We start from the raw sequence: 17,428 nt of genomic DNA on the forward strand, positions 1-17,428 counted from the left end.
TCTGCTACATGCAAGCCAGTGGCACGAGATGAGACAGCAACAACACACACACACACACACACACATACACACACGTGTATTTTAATTGAGGGGTGTGCCATCTGTTGTCAGAGCTCTATTTCCTGGTTTTGCCAGGACACACCGTAGGGGCAAAGCTGTATGCTGAGTGCCCTGAGGATGATGACGGGGACGTGTTTCCATCTGAGGCTGAGGAATTTAGACAAACTTTGAGAAATGATCTCTTGAGGAGAGAGCACTTGGAATGCTGCTTCGTGAAGAGGGAGACCCAGCTTTAGGTCTCTGTTTCTTCCCCAGAGAACACACTCTTATGACTAAAGAATCGGGTAACAGTGTATCGCAAAGTATGGATGAAGATCAATATTTACAGGTCTAGAGCTCCAGGGATATGCATGCCAAAGATGAGCTGTAAGATCACTAAGTGGAAGAGAATGCCCGGTGCATACACCTGCGGAATAGGATTCAGTCATACACAGAATGAAATCTTCCCATCAGCAGCAACATGCACGGACCTAGAGCGTGTTGTGCTGAGTGACCTAAGTCAGACAGAGAAGGACAAATGCCGTATGATTTCACTTGTATGTGGACTCTAAAAAACAAAATAAATGAAAAAGCAGAACAGAAGGAGATTCATTGGTACAGAGAACCTTTGGATGGTTGCCAAATGGGAGGGGGCTGGGTGAGAAAGGTGAAGGGGTTAAAAAGTACAAATAGGGAGCTGCAGAATAGTCAAGGAGATGTGAAGCACAGCGCATGGAATACAGTCAACAATATTGTAATAATGCATGGTGCCAGGGGGGTACTGGGTTTATCACGGTGACTATTTTGCAAGTTGTATCAATGTCTAATCCTTGGGGTGTACACCTGAAACTAATGTGATATTGTATGTCAACTGTAATTGGAACATTTGATAAATATTTTTATTTAAAAAGAGAGAGAATGTGTAGAAAGCAATGTAACATTCAGGACAGTGTGGATACAATGACGGCCCCCCTCCCCCACAACCCCCGCAGTTCTCCAAAGGGAAAATACATTTCTCACCCAGTTAAGATCTGGCAGGGTTGAGGGGGGTGGGGAGGAGAGGGGACCGTCGTTCTATTGACAACATTATTTATTTCTTTATTTTCTCTTAAAGACTAACGATTTATATTTATTTAAGAACATTTTAATTTATTTGTTAAAGAACATTGCCCTTTAAATATTACAACCAGCAGTCCTTCTCTATAGAATGGCCAGATGCACTCTTTCATCTGCATAGTTAACACAGATTTTAGCAAGAGGCTGGGAATGCCCTCCACCCGCTCCAGCCACCAGGCTGCTCAGAATGAATGGAAGGGATGATCTGAATGCCATGGGAGGGGAGAGGCATAGCATCAGATTTACAGCTTAAATAATAACTTGTTCCCAGGAAAGAAGCTGCCCTTATTTTGTTTGTGATTCTCTAGTGTGGGGAAGTAGGAGAGGGGCACTGCTAGGTACACCTGGAGATTTGGGGCTCCTTTCTCTTCCATCTCTCCTGGGGGCGCATCTGTGTTTGGGAGACAGCAGGCTCTGGTAGGAAACGGCCCCTGCCTGGCCCCAGAGAGAGCTGGGTTCTGTCTGGTGCTCCCTTCGAGGCTGGAATGGATAGAGGAGGTGCTACCTGGACAGAGGCTCAGCTAGCTGTCCATGTGAAAAGGCCATGCAAATGTGAAGAATGGATCATATAATATGAATGTGTGGGGGCATCAAAGGAGGATTCTTATAGATCTTCCAAATGTGGTGACTCAACCATCCACATGAGAACAGAGACAGGGAAAGGGTCATGCAGAGCAAAGAGGATGAGGAGAAGGACCCAGGCAAAATGGGGAAGGGCCAGGTCCATGAACCAGGGAAAAGGCCTTCTCTGCAGTCCAGGGAGGGGTGTGGGAGTGGGGAGGATGCTTCCGGTATCCCAGCCCTGGCTCTCCTGCCAAAAAGTGTGGCAGGCAGCCACCACACAGGGAAGCGAAGGGAGGGTGCTCAGTTAGCTCTGCTGATCCTACTTGTAGGGCGCAGCAGCTCTGCCAACCTTCGGCAGAGGTGGAGGTACACAGAAACAATAATGTTACTATTTCCTACTGGTCTCAAACCTCTTCCAGTGTGGCAGCAGAGAGAGTGAGTGTGAGTAGAGTCTGGATTTCAGTGAACATCGAAGCTGTCTCTCTCTCCTCTACTCCCTGGATTCTGTGGGAAGAGGCTGAAACAGACACCCTTCCACATCTTCCTCTCTCTATTTGGGATTCTCCAAACCTCCTCTAGATCCATTCTTCAGAATAAATGACCCTTGTTATCCATCCACCAGTGAATTACTACGGCACGTATGCACTCAGTGACTGTTACAGGTATAGCAAAGTGCTAGGCACTGTAAGAAATGAAAATAAATAGGATACTAGATCCCTGCCAATTATGTCATTGTGATGCATGCACATACAATACAAGAATAAAACTGCACAGTGGAAATCTAAGATGACTGAAAACATTTCTTATCAAGTGGGTGCCACCCACTCCACTCTTGAGTTCAAAGAGGAGCCTCTAGCAGGGAGGCCAGCCTGAGCTGGGCACTGAATGAGGGGTGGGGCTCGGAGAGTAAACAGCTGTGAGAGAGGGCACTAGGGAGGAGACAGCTGGGGCGCAGGCATGTGAGTGTGAATGGTGGCACAGACACTGGTGTGGCTGGAGAATTCAGGGGAAAGTGCAGTTAGAGGTAGGAGGCAGTTTGGGGTGCGCACGGACAGCCCCCCTAACGTGACGCCAAGGCATTCATGGAAGAGATAATCTTACGCATCGGGGAACTTATGTGTGGTGTCAACGAAACTATTTTGATATATGATACAGCCTTTTGATTTTTTCTTTCTTTCTTTCTTTGCTGCCAGGGAGGCCCAGCCCTTTGATTTTCTATGCTGTCTGCAAATGTAGCAAAACAAAATAGCACATACGATGAAATTACTCTCTTGAGGATCATTTTCTATGGGTGGGTAGCCATGGGCTAAAGACCAATATTTCTCAAGTGCTAGATACCTCCCCTCTCTCGTGTTTCCATGTGCTTTAAATTAAAAAATATATATATTGGAGTTTTGTTTTGTTGGCAGAGAGGGTGGATATTTGGCTAAAATAAATATCTGCCATCTTCATCAGGAACTATCCACCTTCTGAAACGGACAGAATTTTGCCAAACTGGTTAAGTGATATATTGTTTGCTCTTTTCACTGAAGCTAATTAGTACCATTAATTAAAAACAAAACCCAAAGAAACCTTTCTGAATGATGAAATCACACTTTACTCAGAAGGATAATTAACATTTTCAGAAGGTTGCAAAAAAAAATGTCTGGATGTGCATGAAGCTGCACTACGGCGCCGTCACTCGGAATGCAAGGACCTGTCTGCAGCATACGTTTCACCCGCCCAATGGCAGGGCCGCACACAGAATCATGAATGCAGCCCGAACAGGAAGACACAGGAGAGGCAGGGAAAGTGGCCTTCCCTCCAGTGCTACTGTACGATCCTCACGAGAGCTGACGGGGCAGGTGATTGCTGTTCCATAGCTTATCTGGAGTTTTCTGATACCGGAGCCCCAGGAAGATAAACCATTCCCTAATTGGAGGGTGGCAGCCGCCCCTCCCCTAACCCCCAAATGAAAGAATAATGTAAGAAGAGATGTAACTTAAAGTGAAACCCCAGAATCAATGATGGGAAGAACTGGATTCCTTCTGAGATCCTGAGAGTCTGCACACATGTGGTAAACTTCAGGAGGCGAATGAACTGGCTTTGTGATGATTTCCTTCATTAGCATAAAGTCCTTCTCTTTAGTGGATGTTTTACAGGTGCTTACTTAATGTCTTGCTGATCTGGAATTCATTGTAAAATGATGGTCAGACAGGAGACAAGTGTAGTTACTCAGCAAATTTTTATGAAGTTCCTGCTGTGGGCTGAGTGCTGTTCTAGGTACACAGGCTACGTCAGTGAACAAATAAGACAGAATTTCCTGCCCTTAATGGGCTCACATTCCAGTGGGGGGGAGATGAACAGGTAACAAGATAAAGGAAATAATATGTTGTATATTAGATGGTATTCAGTGCTGTGGAGAAAAATAAAGCAGGGAAGAAATTGGGGGTAGAATTTTTTAAAAGATTTAATTAATTTATTTTTCGAGAGAGGGGAAGGGCAGGAGAAAGAGAGGGAGAGAAATATCAATGTGTGGTTGCCTCTCACACGCCCCCTACTGGGGACCTGGCCCCAGTCATATGCCAGGGCCCCAGGCATGTGCCCTGACTGGGAGTGGAACGGGCAACCCTTTGGTTCACAGCCCTCAGTCAATTCACTGAGCTACACCAGCCAGGGCAAGGGGGGTAGAATTTTTTAAATGGGTCAGGAAAGGTTGTGATGGGAAATTGGCACTTGAGCGGGGTGAGAACTGAGGCACACAGACACCTGGAGGAAGAGGACTCTAGACAGCAAGTTCAAAGGCTCTGAGGCAGGATTATGCTTATGTGATCAGGAAACCATCCTGACTCAGTGGCCTCAGCAAGGTTAGTGACAGCGAGAGGCCAGAGGGTAAGGTTAGAGGAGGATCAGAGAACTGCATTGTACAGAGCTGTGTCTGCCTAACAGCCTTCATTTTACACTGAGAGAGATGAGGAGCTGTGGGGGGGTTTGAGTGGAGAAATGACAAGCTCTAAAGTTTTAACAGGACCACTCTGGTTTCTGTGTTAAGTACATGGTAGGGGGTGAGGATAGAAGCAGGGAGACCAGCTTGATGGCCATGGTAATCAGTCAGGTGAGAGATGATGGGAGTTTGAGGAAAACACAAGGAAGGTGAGAAGTGTCAGATTCTGAGAAAATACAGAAGGAAGACCAGATTTGTTGATGGACTGGATATGAAGGCTGAGGAATCAAACAGACCTGTAAGGCTCCTGCCCCGGATCACTGCGAGGTCACACTGCCGTTCACTGCTGTGGGGAAGACTGCAGAAGGATTGGGTTTGGGGAGAAGATAAGGAACTCAGGTCTGGAGATGTCACACCTGAGAGGCCTGCTGGATATCCAGTGGAGCTATTAGACAGAGAGTTGGACACAGAGATGTGGGATTCATGCCGGAGATACGTATTTGGGAGTTTTCAGAATATAGATGATCTTTGACACCATGAAATTATATGACCTCACCAAAGCTTTGTGTGAGAGTTGGCAGAAAAGAGAAGATGTAGAAGTTTATTGTTTTTGTTCTTGGTTCAAAGTCATTGCAACTTTCTTTTCAATATGTAAAGTTCTATGCAGTATTCTCTTATAAAGACCGGTACTTTGATACAATATTTAGAGTAAAAGAATTAGGAAAGGTCACATTTCCTTTTTCCTCAATAGAATACAATGGTGCATTTTAGTTTTTTGTTTTGTTGTTACATCCTGCTTTTCTCATTCAGGAAAAAGGTTATTGATTCTGTAAAACCCGTGACTTAGATATTTTCACTTCTATTTTTAAGGGATTGGCTCCCTCTCCTGCCTGGTGACATTCGCTGGTAAAGGTTTAATTTAACATGGGCAATCTGGAACTCCAAATGCTCCTGCCTCAGACAGAGGACTAGATAACTGGCTTTGGAGAAGGAGGCATACCTGGAAGCTAGAAAACCAATCAATAGTTCCCGATTTTGTTACATTTTAATCCACCAAAAGAAATAAAACATGTGAACTCACAATACTGAGTAGTGAGGATCCAGTCAGCAGACTGATTAGCTATTGATTTTTCCTCCATTTTTGAGAGGAGCTATGAGATTTTATGGGAGGGCGCAGCCCTGTCCCGTCTGAAACAACTGTAAGGACAAGAAACAGAGCAGACAGGGGGAGAGTATCTGGACTGCTTGAGCTACTGGCCTAGTTTCAATACTTGACAAAATCTGCAAACAATATTTAAAGTCAAACTAAATGGAAACATCAAATTGCATTTATTTCATGCCTTGTGATGCGGTGCAAGTATAAACAATAATTGCGTGTATTAGACACAGATGTGAAGTCTGCTTTACTTGTGAATAAATACATGGCTGGAGACCTGCAAAACTCCGGTTTTCGGTTTTCGTTGGAAGATATGACGGGTACTGCGAAATGGCAGGGAGAAAAAAAATGGCTGGTTCCCAGACTGCAAAGTACACCATGCTCAGGAATTTGAATAGTGATAATGGACCCACGTGTCAATGTAAAATTTGGGTATGAAATTTGGGTCAACACCTGGTATTCCAACTGCTCCAGAAATGAAATCTTGACCCTCCGCCCACTCACCTGCTTTCCACTAGATCCCCAAAAGCTATACACCCTGAACCTCTGGCACGGTGGGTGGTCCAGCTACCTGCTGTTTATCTTTCACTGACACCTGTTACTTGCAGTCAGGCTTACCAGGCTTCCAGCTTCACTGACTGACCAATGACCCTTCCGGAATGATCTCTTCAATCCCTGATACCTGCACTAGGACAATGGTCTGTGGGAGACTTGTGCCTCTTCCCAGGTAGCTCCTTGTGGTTCATTAGTTCTCCAGGCATCAATCACCCTTGGCTTTCCTACCTACAGAGGGAGGACCCAGGAGGTCTCTCTGGCCTGGGCACCTACCGCTCATTCTGTCCCAGGCACACAAGGTCTCTTGAAGTCCTTGGACCCACTGGCTTGCTCCAGGCTCCCAGGGGTCCTTTGGCAGTGGAAGCTCCTTCAGCTTAGATGTGTTTTCCCCAAAATATCCACTCTTTCAAGTCCTGGCTCAAGTGCTACCTACCTTCCCAACAACTCCTGTCTTGACCTTGGCCTCCCATTTAAAATCACAACTCCTTATGCTAAGTGAAAGAAGCCAGACACAAAAGCTCGTATATTGTATGATTCCATTTACATAAAACATCCTCAATAGGAAAATCCATAGAAACAGACCACACATAGGTCAGTGCCAGCAGCTGGGAGGAGGGGAAAATAGGGGGTGACTACTCAGTGGGTGCAGGGCTTTCCTCAGGGTGATGAAAATTTGTTGGAATTTGATATTGGTGGTGGTTGTAATGCCACCAAAAAGGCACACTTTAAAATGGTTAATTTTATGTTATGTGAATTTCACCTCAATTAAAAAATTGACAATGTATCTAATTACTGTCTTCTTTCCCCAGGTCCATTTCTCCCCATAGAATGTTCCTACCACACAATGGGATTCATGGGTGCATTTTGTTGATGGTGCATCTGCCCTCCCCCAAATGTAAACTCCACAAGGGCACAGCTTCCTGTCTGCTTCGCTCATTGATGTGATAATGTCTGGGCCTAGAACAAGCCTGGAACAAGGTAGGTCATGGATACATATTTGCTGAATATATAGATGAATGTAGGAGCTCTTTAATGCTCATTAATAAATAATCTTCCCTATTTCTTGAATACTGAATTAAAGAAAGACCATTCTTTAAACAATAGGATTAAAGAGCCAGTATGGTCTCATCAAAATAAATTTAAAATTTGAGAGGAGAAGCAAAGTGGCATGGATCCCATTTCAACTGCTGTTCACCACGTGGAAAGCAAACAAACAGCCTGACAGGGATTTGAAGGATGGGGAAGATGGTATCCAGTGCTGAACATCATGGTCGTTTTTAATTTGCAAGGATTAGAAATGTCAACAAACACTGCATTTTCCTCCAAATTCTAAAAGATAACCAGGGCTCTTGGACTTAAACTGGGAGAACTGGGGAAAAACGTGGCCCCTAATAAATGCACTATTTCTGCATGGACATATGTTCTGCATGTGGGTTCAAGCACACGGACCCTGCCAGGAAATATCTTCACGTAAAAACGGAGACGCTGTGAGCTGGAGAGAACATACCAATAAGCTCCTTATTTCGGACGTCCAGGGCCATGTTCCGGAGCGCTGTGGCCACGGCGCACACCACACGGTCGTTATCTATTCGGAGCAGCTCCACGAGGATGGGCAGGCCTTTCTCTTTCCGGACAGCAGCTCGGATGTATACTGACCACTGCGAAAAAGATGGAAGGCAAAGACTCAGCAGTGGAGGAGGAAAACCCTATAAGCAAATAGCACGTATGGGTTTTCAGACTGCTGTTTGCAGGAGCCAAAAAGGTTGAATTACCAAGACCTAGTTGTAGAACAGGCTGAACAGGTTAGACATGTATTTAAATGTTTGAACTTGATTTTTGCCTTCAACATATGATAAAGCTTTCAGGGTGTCAGTTAACCGCACTTTGCTTCTCTGGTACCAGCAGTTTTTTAAATTTAAATTGGAAAGCCATTTGTAGCCATCTGCATGGATATGTACTTGATGCTTTTAGATGTGAAGGTTTGGGACACAAGGGGCTGGCCATTGACCTTACGAGGAATAAAATGAACCCTTAAAAAAGTAGAAAATGGTAAAAGATTGAATATGGGTGATTGTTTTGAAAAAAAGAGATTTAATATGGAGGTGCGGCACAGAGATGAGTTAGTTGCCAAACACACCAGTTGTCTGCTGACAATAAAGAATAAATAAGTCAGATAAAGGTAGGGGTAAGTGGAGGTAAATATGACATTGAAAATCAAGAGTGAAAGTGATAAACTTTAAAAAGCTATTTAGATCAAAATGCATTATGTCTAAGGACACAATTTCATGTCTAATTTATAAAATAAGATATATAATTTGTTTTGGATTAGTGGTTGTCGACCTTAACAAAACATACCTCATCTTACTATTGAAATGCACCTGCAGTACCAGAATGATAAAGCATTCCAATTCATTTCACAGAAGGCAGGTAGGCCCAGCTCAGCAGACATTTGCATATATACTTTATACTCTCGTATGGTGTTCCAGAGAAGAGAGTGCACTATAAAAATCAACCAGTATAAAGGTTTAATCTGTCGCGATTGCATTTACGATCTAAGAAAATGACATTCATGACACGAAGTCTTGGATTCTGTGGCTGAGTCCCCCCAAGGACCACCAAAGGTAGAGCGAAGTCCCCACCCCTCCCCTGCCATCCCCTCCACCCTCCTTCCCCATGGGGCAGACACCCCAGAGCTGGCTCTCACCTGTGGCAGGCAGGGAGCCCCCTCTGGCAGTGAACGTAGGGCATACGCCATGCCTGCCACATCCTCAGCCCAGCCCTGCATGAAATATGAGATTAAAAAAACACACAACTTCATCCCATCCTACGTTAGAAGTCACATTCACATAGTTTCTTATCACCATCAACTTACACCATAAACTTTTCCCTTCCCCCACTCCACAGAGCCTGAGGGGTGGGAAGCAGAAACAATCATTAAAGCATCTCCTGATTGCGGCAAACTATTTCACAGCCCTGCTCTCAGGGAGCAGAGAAACGGATGGCCAGGGAGTCTTAGACATGGAAAAACATCCAGGTTTGGAAGCTGTTTTTTGGAATTTGGAGGGAGGTGCTCAGTGAACATAGTACAAAACCTCCTTCATGTCCACTGGAAATTTCATTTGCAATTTGATATTCTGAGACATGATTTTCATCTACTTCCTCCACTACTTGTAAACCTCTGGTCTCCACGGCCCAGGAAAGCTGGGAAACCTGAGCTTATGCAGCCCAATCATCATTGGGTTCTTCCTTAAAACCAAGGAGGGAGGCTAGAGAAAGGAAGCAAACGGAAATCAGAGTGTGCGATCAATGTTTACCAATGGCGAGATGATCATCAGCAGTAGATTTTATACTGGGGAAATATTCTTGACCTTTTGAAATGTTCTTGGGAACTTGGACAGGCTGATGCATGGGTCCTAAAGATGGCCTCTTTTCTGGTACCACCTTCATTCCATCCCAGGAAGCTGGCTTGTATGTTGGTGACCTCTTCTAATTCCCCATGAGGAAATCTAGATGCAAAGTTGTTAAGTAACCTGCCCACCGGGGTCAACTGTACCCCTGACCCCCAATCCTGTTTCTCCAAATCTGCTTCTCTCTATGATGCTGACAATCTTCCCTCCTCTGCCAGCATCTCATTCTTTCTCCCCTAATTTCTGTGCTCAGTCTCCCACATACTGCCTTGTTCTCCTTCCATCCTTCCAAATGTTGACAGAGAAGAACTTGGCCATGTTTGAAATGACTCAAAAAGGGAAGACTATGACTTTATCTTCTTAGAAGTCCAGCTATTACGTCCCTCCCATGTTGAATGAAAGATGATTTGGTGTTTGGAAAATAATGAGAGTTTTTCAGCCTTGTTGGTAACTGATTTGGGAGTTTAAAAAAAAGGCTATTTGTGGCCAAAAATGTGGGTGAGTTAAAGATACACATTTTTGGTATGAGAAAATGGTCAAGAGTGGTATGTTCTCCTTAAGTGAAAAGGGATAAACAGACTACAGATTCAAACTTAATAGTATTTCTATTGCCACATAGAAAATAACTTTTATCTTTCACTTGTGTATGTGTTTGTATGTGTATGGAAAATTGCCAATATTAGCTTAGTATAAGACAACTCAGAATAAATTATTTACATTTCACTCAAAAGATGTAAGTTTCTGCAAGTTTTCTTGGCATGCAAAGATACGTGATAGTGATACTTTTGTAAGTAGCAGCCAACCAGAGAAGTTCATGTGTAACCAAAGTGTAACCCACAAAGAAGAAGTAAAACACCAGGCAGAGGTGGAAAGAAAGGTGCCATACAGACAAAGTTATGAAATTGAGGAATGTTTCCAGGTACACTCAACACAGAACCATGAGGCTCCTGTAGAGTTTTTCCAAAAGAGAAATAAGTTGACTTGGAACACAGCAGCCTCTGTGGTTGTTAGAAAGGTGTATGAGTTGCCAAGAGTTTTATAACCTAAGCAAAAGTAGGAGTACCACTGGCATAAAAACATGAAAAGAGAGAAATGTGTACCATAACCCACGGCAGCTGTGGTGGAAATCTTTGGGTGCAATGACAGCACTACGCACTGAGCAAGCATGTACAGGGAAGGGAGAAATCCGGTACGGACAGGGCGTCTTTGACAAGAATGGTCCATGAGCTGAAGAGAGGATGCTTGATGATCAAGAGGAGAAGGAATAGGAATAGGAAAGGGAGAGGGAGAAGGACAAAAAGGAGATGGAGGAGGAGGAACTGGTTCAGGAGAAATAGCATCGAAACGTGACCCAAATTGCTCCTAGAGAGATGCTTTCCCAGTGTAAACCTCAGGAGAGTTATGTCCCCTCAAAATAATCTCAGCTAAAGAAACATAATACTTAACCAAATGCCAGGCACGGTTCTATTTTTTAATGTGTACTAACTCATTTAATCCTGAATCTCAACCCTATGCAGTAGGTGCTAGTGTTATTCCCATTTTACAGATGAGAAAAAGGAGGCACAGCAAAGTCCCACAGCCTGCAGATGCTTGACCAGGTCTCGAATCCAGGGATCACTGCCTTAGAGTTGGGGTGCTTGACCACCATTCTCTTCTGCATCTCAAAAAGACAGTGCAAATTTATACACATCTGCAATCATAGTCATATAATCCTCTGCAAATTCACCAATTAACCTTGGCCTCATAAGTTACAGTATTATTTTAGTGTTCCACTAATCCATCTGGCTCTCCTCTTAACTCCTGAGTTAAAGACCCTTTGAGTGCTGTCAATGGAGGTCCTGGACATTTCAATCTAGTCTTGATAACAACTTGTCTAGATTTAGCAAACCTCGTACAGGAAGTTGAGCAGTCGTGTATAACTGAAATCACAAAGAGAATGGCCTTGTTTGGTTCAGGAAAAGATCGTTTTTATTTGCATGTGCTAGGACAATTCCACAATAGTAAATTTTGTTCCTTCTTCTCCTCCCGACCCATGGCTGCGCCTGGTGAGAGACTCTGCTATTATCTTGCCCATCGAGGTGTCAGAAAGGGACAGAGAGCAACTCAGTGAATGTTTAGTGTTTAAGAGGATGCAGATGCAGGTGAAAGATGGGTGTAGTTGAAAGGGGCTAAGAATGGGCAGAGAACAATGTGCTTGTTCCTCAGAGTCATCACAGAGCCTCCAGGCTGCAGAGAGAAAGGATCCCAGTTGGAAGGAAGAGGTGTGAAAACATCATGGGGGACTGCCACCTGAAGTGCCCCAGCTGAGAGCTCCCCTGTGTGAGGGGCTGTTGATAAAATCCCCCTTGAAGTTGCAAGAGTGGAGAGTCAACGGAAGCTCTGCTGTCCTTCCTGGACTTCAGCAGTGTCTACCCAAGAATCAGAGAATTCCCCGCACCATCATGGAGTGGGAACCACAGAGTAGGAATGACACCATGCCTTGCTGGGTGGGAGGAGGTGCCTGAAGCCCCAGTGTGGCATGGGGAAGCCGTTGAATGTTTCTGTGGTCTTGACTGGGAGGCTGTGTAAGTTAGTTAAGGAGCAAAGGCTAAGGACCCAGGCCTGCAGAGAAATTAGGTGGCCAAGAGGCAGGGCAAACATCAGAGTGGCGGGCACTGATGGCCTGCCTGCATTAAGAAAAGGATGTGGCTGCATCTCAGGGGACAGCAACAGTGGGAGAAGAGCAGGTGTGGGCCCGGAGAGCACATAGGGCCAGAGTGGTCCAATCACCAAGGACTGTGTTTCAGCTGAGAACCCAACAGGACAAGGAGGCTTGTCCTGAGCAGGAAGACAGAAAAGCTTACATACCGAGAAGTGGACACCCAATCCCCACCCCCTGCAGGGATATGCCCGTAGATGCTCCCCATCCCCCCCAGGTTAGCATCAACTGTAGGGGGAAGGAGAGGACAAAAACTGACAACATAAAGGTGGCCAAGGCTTAAGCCTGAAGGACAGGGCAAAAGCTGGATTTGGCTGTTTACCTAGAAATGTCCAGATTAAATGGTTTAATTTTTTTTTTTTTTGCAATAGTTAAAATGAGGGCTCAGAGATGAAACTAAATTGAATTACACAAAACAAAGAAAGCTACTTGTATATGAATTGGTGCCCAATCGTGTTTCTTATCCGTACTGATGGCGATGGTTTGGCAATAAAGTGAAGCCAAGAACTGTTGAACCCAGGCTGCCTCACTCCACTGTGGATTCCCAGGGGCTTGACTTTTACAATTCCCAGCCCAGTCATAAACAGAGTTAGTAGCTATCATTTTTCAAAAAAACCTTCCTCCCTTTTTAAAATAAGGTGATTCAGTTAAGGCTGATTTATGTTCCTAAAAAGAGATTGACACTGTAATTGAACTAGCTTTTTCCTTTTGAAATCCTAATAATTTGCTAAATAACTAGAGATAGTAATCTCTTTTAGATATTAAATATTCTACTATAAAGTCAAACCCATTATACTGCTAAAATTCTGAATTTGTTGATTAATATCTCTACCCTTAAAGGTTCTCTTGCTTTAGAAGTAGAGTCTGCCAGTAAATGGCTTTGTCATGTGATTCTTTTCTCACTGGCTTCCTTTATCAAATGAGTCATTTCCTCACTTTTTCTACTGATAAAGAAAAGTTCCACTTCTCAGGCCAAATTCTTCCAAACACAATTGCACCTTTCAGAAGGACTGCAGCGTCTTGTAGTGTCACAGAGCCACCAGGTGCTAAAGTCCTACGGCTGTAAAATGTGTAATACATTGCGATGACTTTAGTGTAGATCGAGCGAGATTCTGAAATTCGTTTTGGAATTCATCTACAATGCCATGTTATTTACGAGGGCGTTTCATTCTCATGTTAAGAGGACAGAAAGTCCCCCCCAACCCCCACAAAAGAGTTTATTTATTTAGTCTTATTTGAAGTGAAGTTTTACTCTAAAAAATGTTAAAAATATTCAGAAGCCTGTGCTTTTGCTGCGTGCCTCACATCATTCTCTCTCCAGTGCGGATCATCATCTGGGTTAGCACAGTCCTCCAGTGGAGGAGCGGCTCTGGCTGGTGGCTGCAGGAGGGTTTGTGGGACAGCTGGGCGGTGTCAGCATAGGCTCTTCAAATGCAGGGCTTCCTCAGCAACGGACATAAACTTTAGGTAGCAGGTCTTCGAATTCAGAGCCATGTTACAGGATTATATATTTTTGTTTTTAAAATCTATTTTGAACAGTGGTATCTCTAATCAAGAGGACTAGTAAAGAATTCCCTTATATTAGTAAAGCAAAAAATCCATTTAATAAAAAGTTTGGTCAAGGTAACAGCAGCTATTGTACCTTTAACATGTTTTTGTTTGTGTTTTTGGAATGTAAATCAGATTAAATGCAAAGACTACATTTTACTGCATCTCTTCATGTGATGCTGAAAATATTAATGTCCAAGCAAGAGATTTGTCTGAGGGAAAAAGCATGTAGGTATTCTTTTGTGGTTAGAATAAAGAAGGTCAAATTCAAGCAGAAGTGACATAAAGGAAGCATTCACTAAACCAGCAGTAATAAGTACACTGGCCTCTTCTATCCTACTACCTCTCAGGCTGTCTCAAGGGTCAGTAATTTTTTATAAAAAATCATGCTTTCAAAAATGAACCTTTCTGAACATAGAAAGATTTTTTTAGAACATTGTTAACATTATAATACAGGTGCAGCTTTTGCTATCAGTACTACTTACTGGGGTCTTATGGAAAAGAAATCACTGAGTCGCGTGTGATTAGGGCCAGTGACTTGGTTTCGACCCTGATCCTCCCTGTTTCCTTCTCCCTAGGCTGGGGCCCACCCTTGAACTGTGTCAGGCTGGTCCTCATGTCCACCTGAGTGTGTTGTGTCCAGGAGCTGGCTGATTGGGCAGAGTCCTCAGATAACCTTTGTCTTCATTCGGACTCAATTTCTAACCCATGAGGCATCATGCTTCATGTCCCATTTTCATTATAATCTTTCAAAATTCTCTTTCTTTGTATTCAAACCATACACTTTACATCATACCGTTCACTACAACAATGACAATTCTCTTTGTCTCGGGTGGCAAACCATGATGCTGCGCTCCACTAATCTGCCCCGGTTCCCTTGCACATGATACACTAACCGCTAAGCGACGCTAAATGCAGTGTCTTTCTCAAGGCTGTTGGCTCTGTCTTTAGGGTCATGTCTCAAATTTCCCAGTTCTCTTATTTTTTATTTGTTTGGGTCACATGGCAGGTGATTGTTTCCTTATTTACTACATCTACGTTGCTATCACATTAGCTCATTAAATATTAACAGATCTATTTAGTTTATCTTATTTTAAAAGTAAATGAGGAAACAATAGTCACTAGAATAGTCACTCTTTAGGGGGAAAGTTGATTAAAAAATATCTAAAACGTTTGGCTTAATGGCAAGTACAGATATATTTCTATAGTTCAAACCCCGGGTGTTCACGAAGTTCAATTACAAGAGAAGTAACCCATAAATGGGAGTCCAAAGAAAATTTGTTCACAGTTTTGGAAAGCTTTAACCTACTATATCCAATTGTTTCCATATTCTGTGACAAAAAAAAATGTCATTATACTGTAAATGAGGAAAAGGTACCAACTGAATTCCATGTTGACTATGAAAAACATTTATCACTGTGCTTTTGCCATAAGGCGGTTATGTGTTTCTGATGCTTATAAACCAGTAATGAGGGTCTTAAAGTTTAAAAGTATTTAGGGCCATTATGAAGATCCAGTTTGTTAGTCAATTTGCCACATAAAAAGAGTGTGCACGATCTCCCCATAAAGAGTAATTATTGGTTCAGATGATGAGGTCTATAAAAAGCTGCCTCTATGCAAAATCCTGGTGTTTTACCTTCCCATTTCTGCTTTTGTTTGTGTCATAAAAAGTTAAGGACACTAAAATTCAATGGCTGCCATAAAATCACATTCTTAGAACTCCAGATTTCAGATGGTAACACTCTCTATATGCAACTTGATGCTGTTACATATCCTAAGTTAATCTTGTACTTACAATTTTTTCTTAAATATGTTTTTTAAAGATTTTTTTTACAAGTTTTTCTAATCTTTTAAAAATTATAACAAGGCATTAATGTTTGGCTTAATGACAATCTTCTCCAATCATCCCTATGGAATGTTTATCTTCCCTTCCCACATATTCCCTTACCATTTAATATGATAAATTAATAAATTATGTAACAGGTGGGTGATGATGTGATTGACTTTTATGCATGCTTGTGTATTTGTGTTTTGATAAGAAAGTGCTTATGTAAATATATATAGAGATTTTTTTTAACTACACATAAATATTCCTCAGAAGCCCCTTGCTCTGCCTGAGGACCATTCCACTTTTCTAGAGTTACAGTATTAGGAAGGCTAGTGCTCTTAAATGTAAGGTTGGCATCCTGAGAGTCAAAATTCTACTTTAACCATGGGGATGGAAATCTTTCTAAAATGCTTTCTGTCTTTTAAAATTACCAGTAACTATTTAATGTGTTCTTGATGACAGAGGGTCAGCATTCTAACTGTCGGTTATTGGAAGACGTGCAACAGACAAGACATTGAATGGCCTCTGACCATTTTCCTCTCTTGTATCCTGTAGTTACTTTAAAAAATTCTTCTGTCTTTTCTCTTTGCCATCAGAATATTTACCCTCCCTTCTAATGGCAGATCTTATGCCCACTTATACAGAGGCACTCCTTGCATTTTTTAATATGTTGCTTAAAAGTTCATGTGGATTGGGAAACCATCATGGTCATAGTTGTTAAACTTTGTCTAAAATATGGAAATTTTTTGTGATATTGACTTCATCTGCTCTAGACCCTCCTGCCTCCTTGTTAGTAGTCTCTATTAATAACAAAAAGAACATGAAATAGCTGGCTTCTGGATATGTGGGGAGAAATTTCACACTGGGGCTAACCGCTGAACTAATGGGCAGGCTTATGCACTGGAGACTGTCAGCAACATATTATTGCCAGAAAGGGTGGAAAATTTCTATCATGCTTCATAATTCTTACTTTATAATCCAAAGTAGGAGAGAATTTTTGAATCTCAAGATAGCATAAAATTTTAATCTTATCATTTTCTTATTCTGAACACCTAAAGACCCAGGCATATCTCCGCAGCTCTCCCAGCCGACCTGGTTACCTCTGACAGACACAGAAAGCCTGGTCATTCGAACAGCAAGGTCAACACTTCAGACACTGTGGGACTGGGAAATGCTATAAAAGTCTGCAGCCTGAAAAGCACTGATGAGTGTGGAGACCGAAAAGAAGATAGCTTTCCCATAATTCCTTTCTGTCACAGGGCTGGGCAGTGGGGTACAAAGAAATAAATGGGACTTGGCTTCTGTCTCAAAGGCTTACAGGCCAGATTCCTTTCTAGAGGACATTCTTAGTGGCTCAGGAAGGACTATGAAGGAATCTGTATAAGAAGGAACCGCTGGCGACACTGACCCTTAATGTTGGTGTTTATATTTGGTGCAGTTCTTAGTACATAACATATCTTTATTTCCTCTGGCTGCCTTTAAGACTTTTTCTTTACTATGGATTTTGAGCAATTTGATTATGATGCACCTTGGCACAGTTTCTTCATATTTATCGTGGTTTGGGTCCTTTAAGCTGCTTGAATCTGTGAGTATA

General features: G+C 42.8%; 1 protein-coding gene across 4 annotated transcripts in view; it reads right to left on the bottom strand.

Moving 5' to 3' along the window:
- CTNND2 (catenin delta 2) overlaps positions 1-17,428 on the bottom strand; it is an 822,756-nt gene that overhangs the window by 87,401 nt on the left and 717,927 nt on the right. For 2 of the 4 annotated variants that reach the window (XM_053913908.2, XM_053913905.2), the window contains 2 exons: positions 9,058-9,132; positions 7,861-8,011 (listed from right to left, as the gene is read on the bottom strand). In XM_053913908.2, the coding sequence (XP_053769883.1) occupies positions 7,861-8,011; positions 9,058-9,132 (226 nt within the window). The remainder of the gene's footprint in view (positions 1-7,860; positions 8,012-9,057; positions 9,133-17,428) is intronic. The other 2 variants (XM_053913918.1, XM_053913912.2) reach the window with 1 other exon arrangement.

Source organism: Desmodus rotundus, chromosome 1 (assembly GCF_022682495.2).
Source record: "Desmodus rotundus isolate HL8 chromosome 1, HLdesRot8A.1, whole genome shotgun sequence".
In the NCBI taxonomy this organism is placed as follows: Eukaryota; Metazoa; Chordata; class Mammalia; order Chiroptera; family Phyllostomidae; genus Desmodus; species Desmodus rotundus.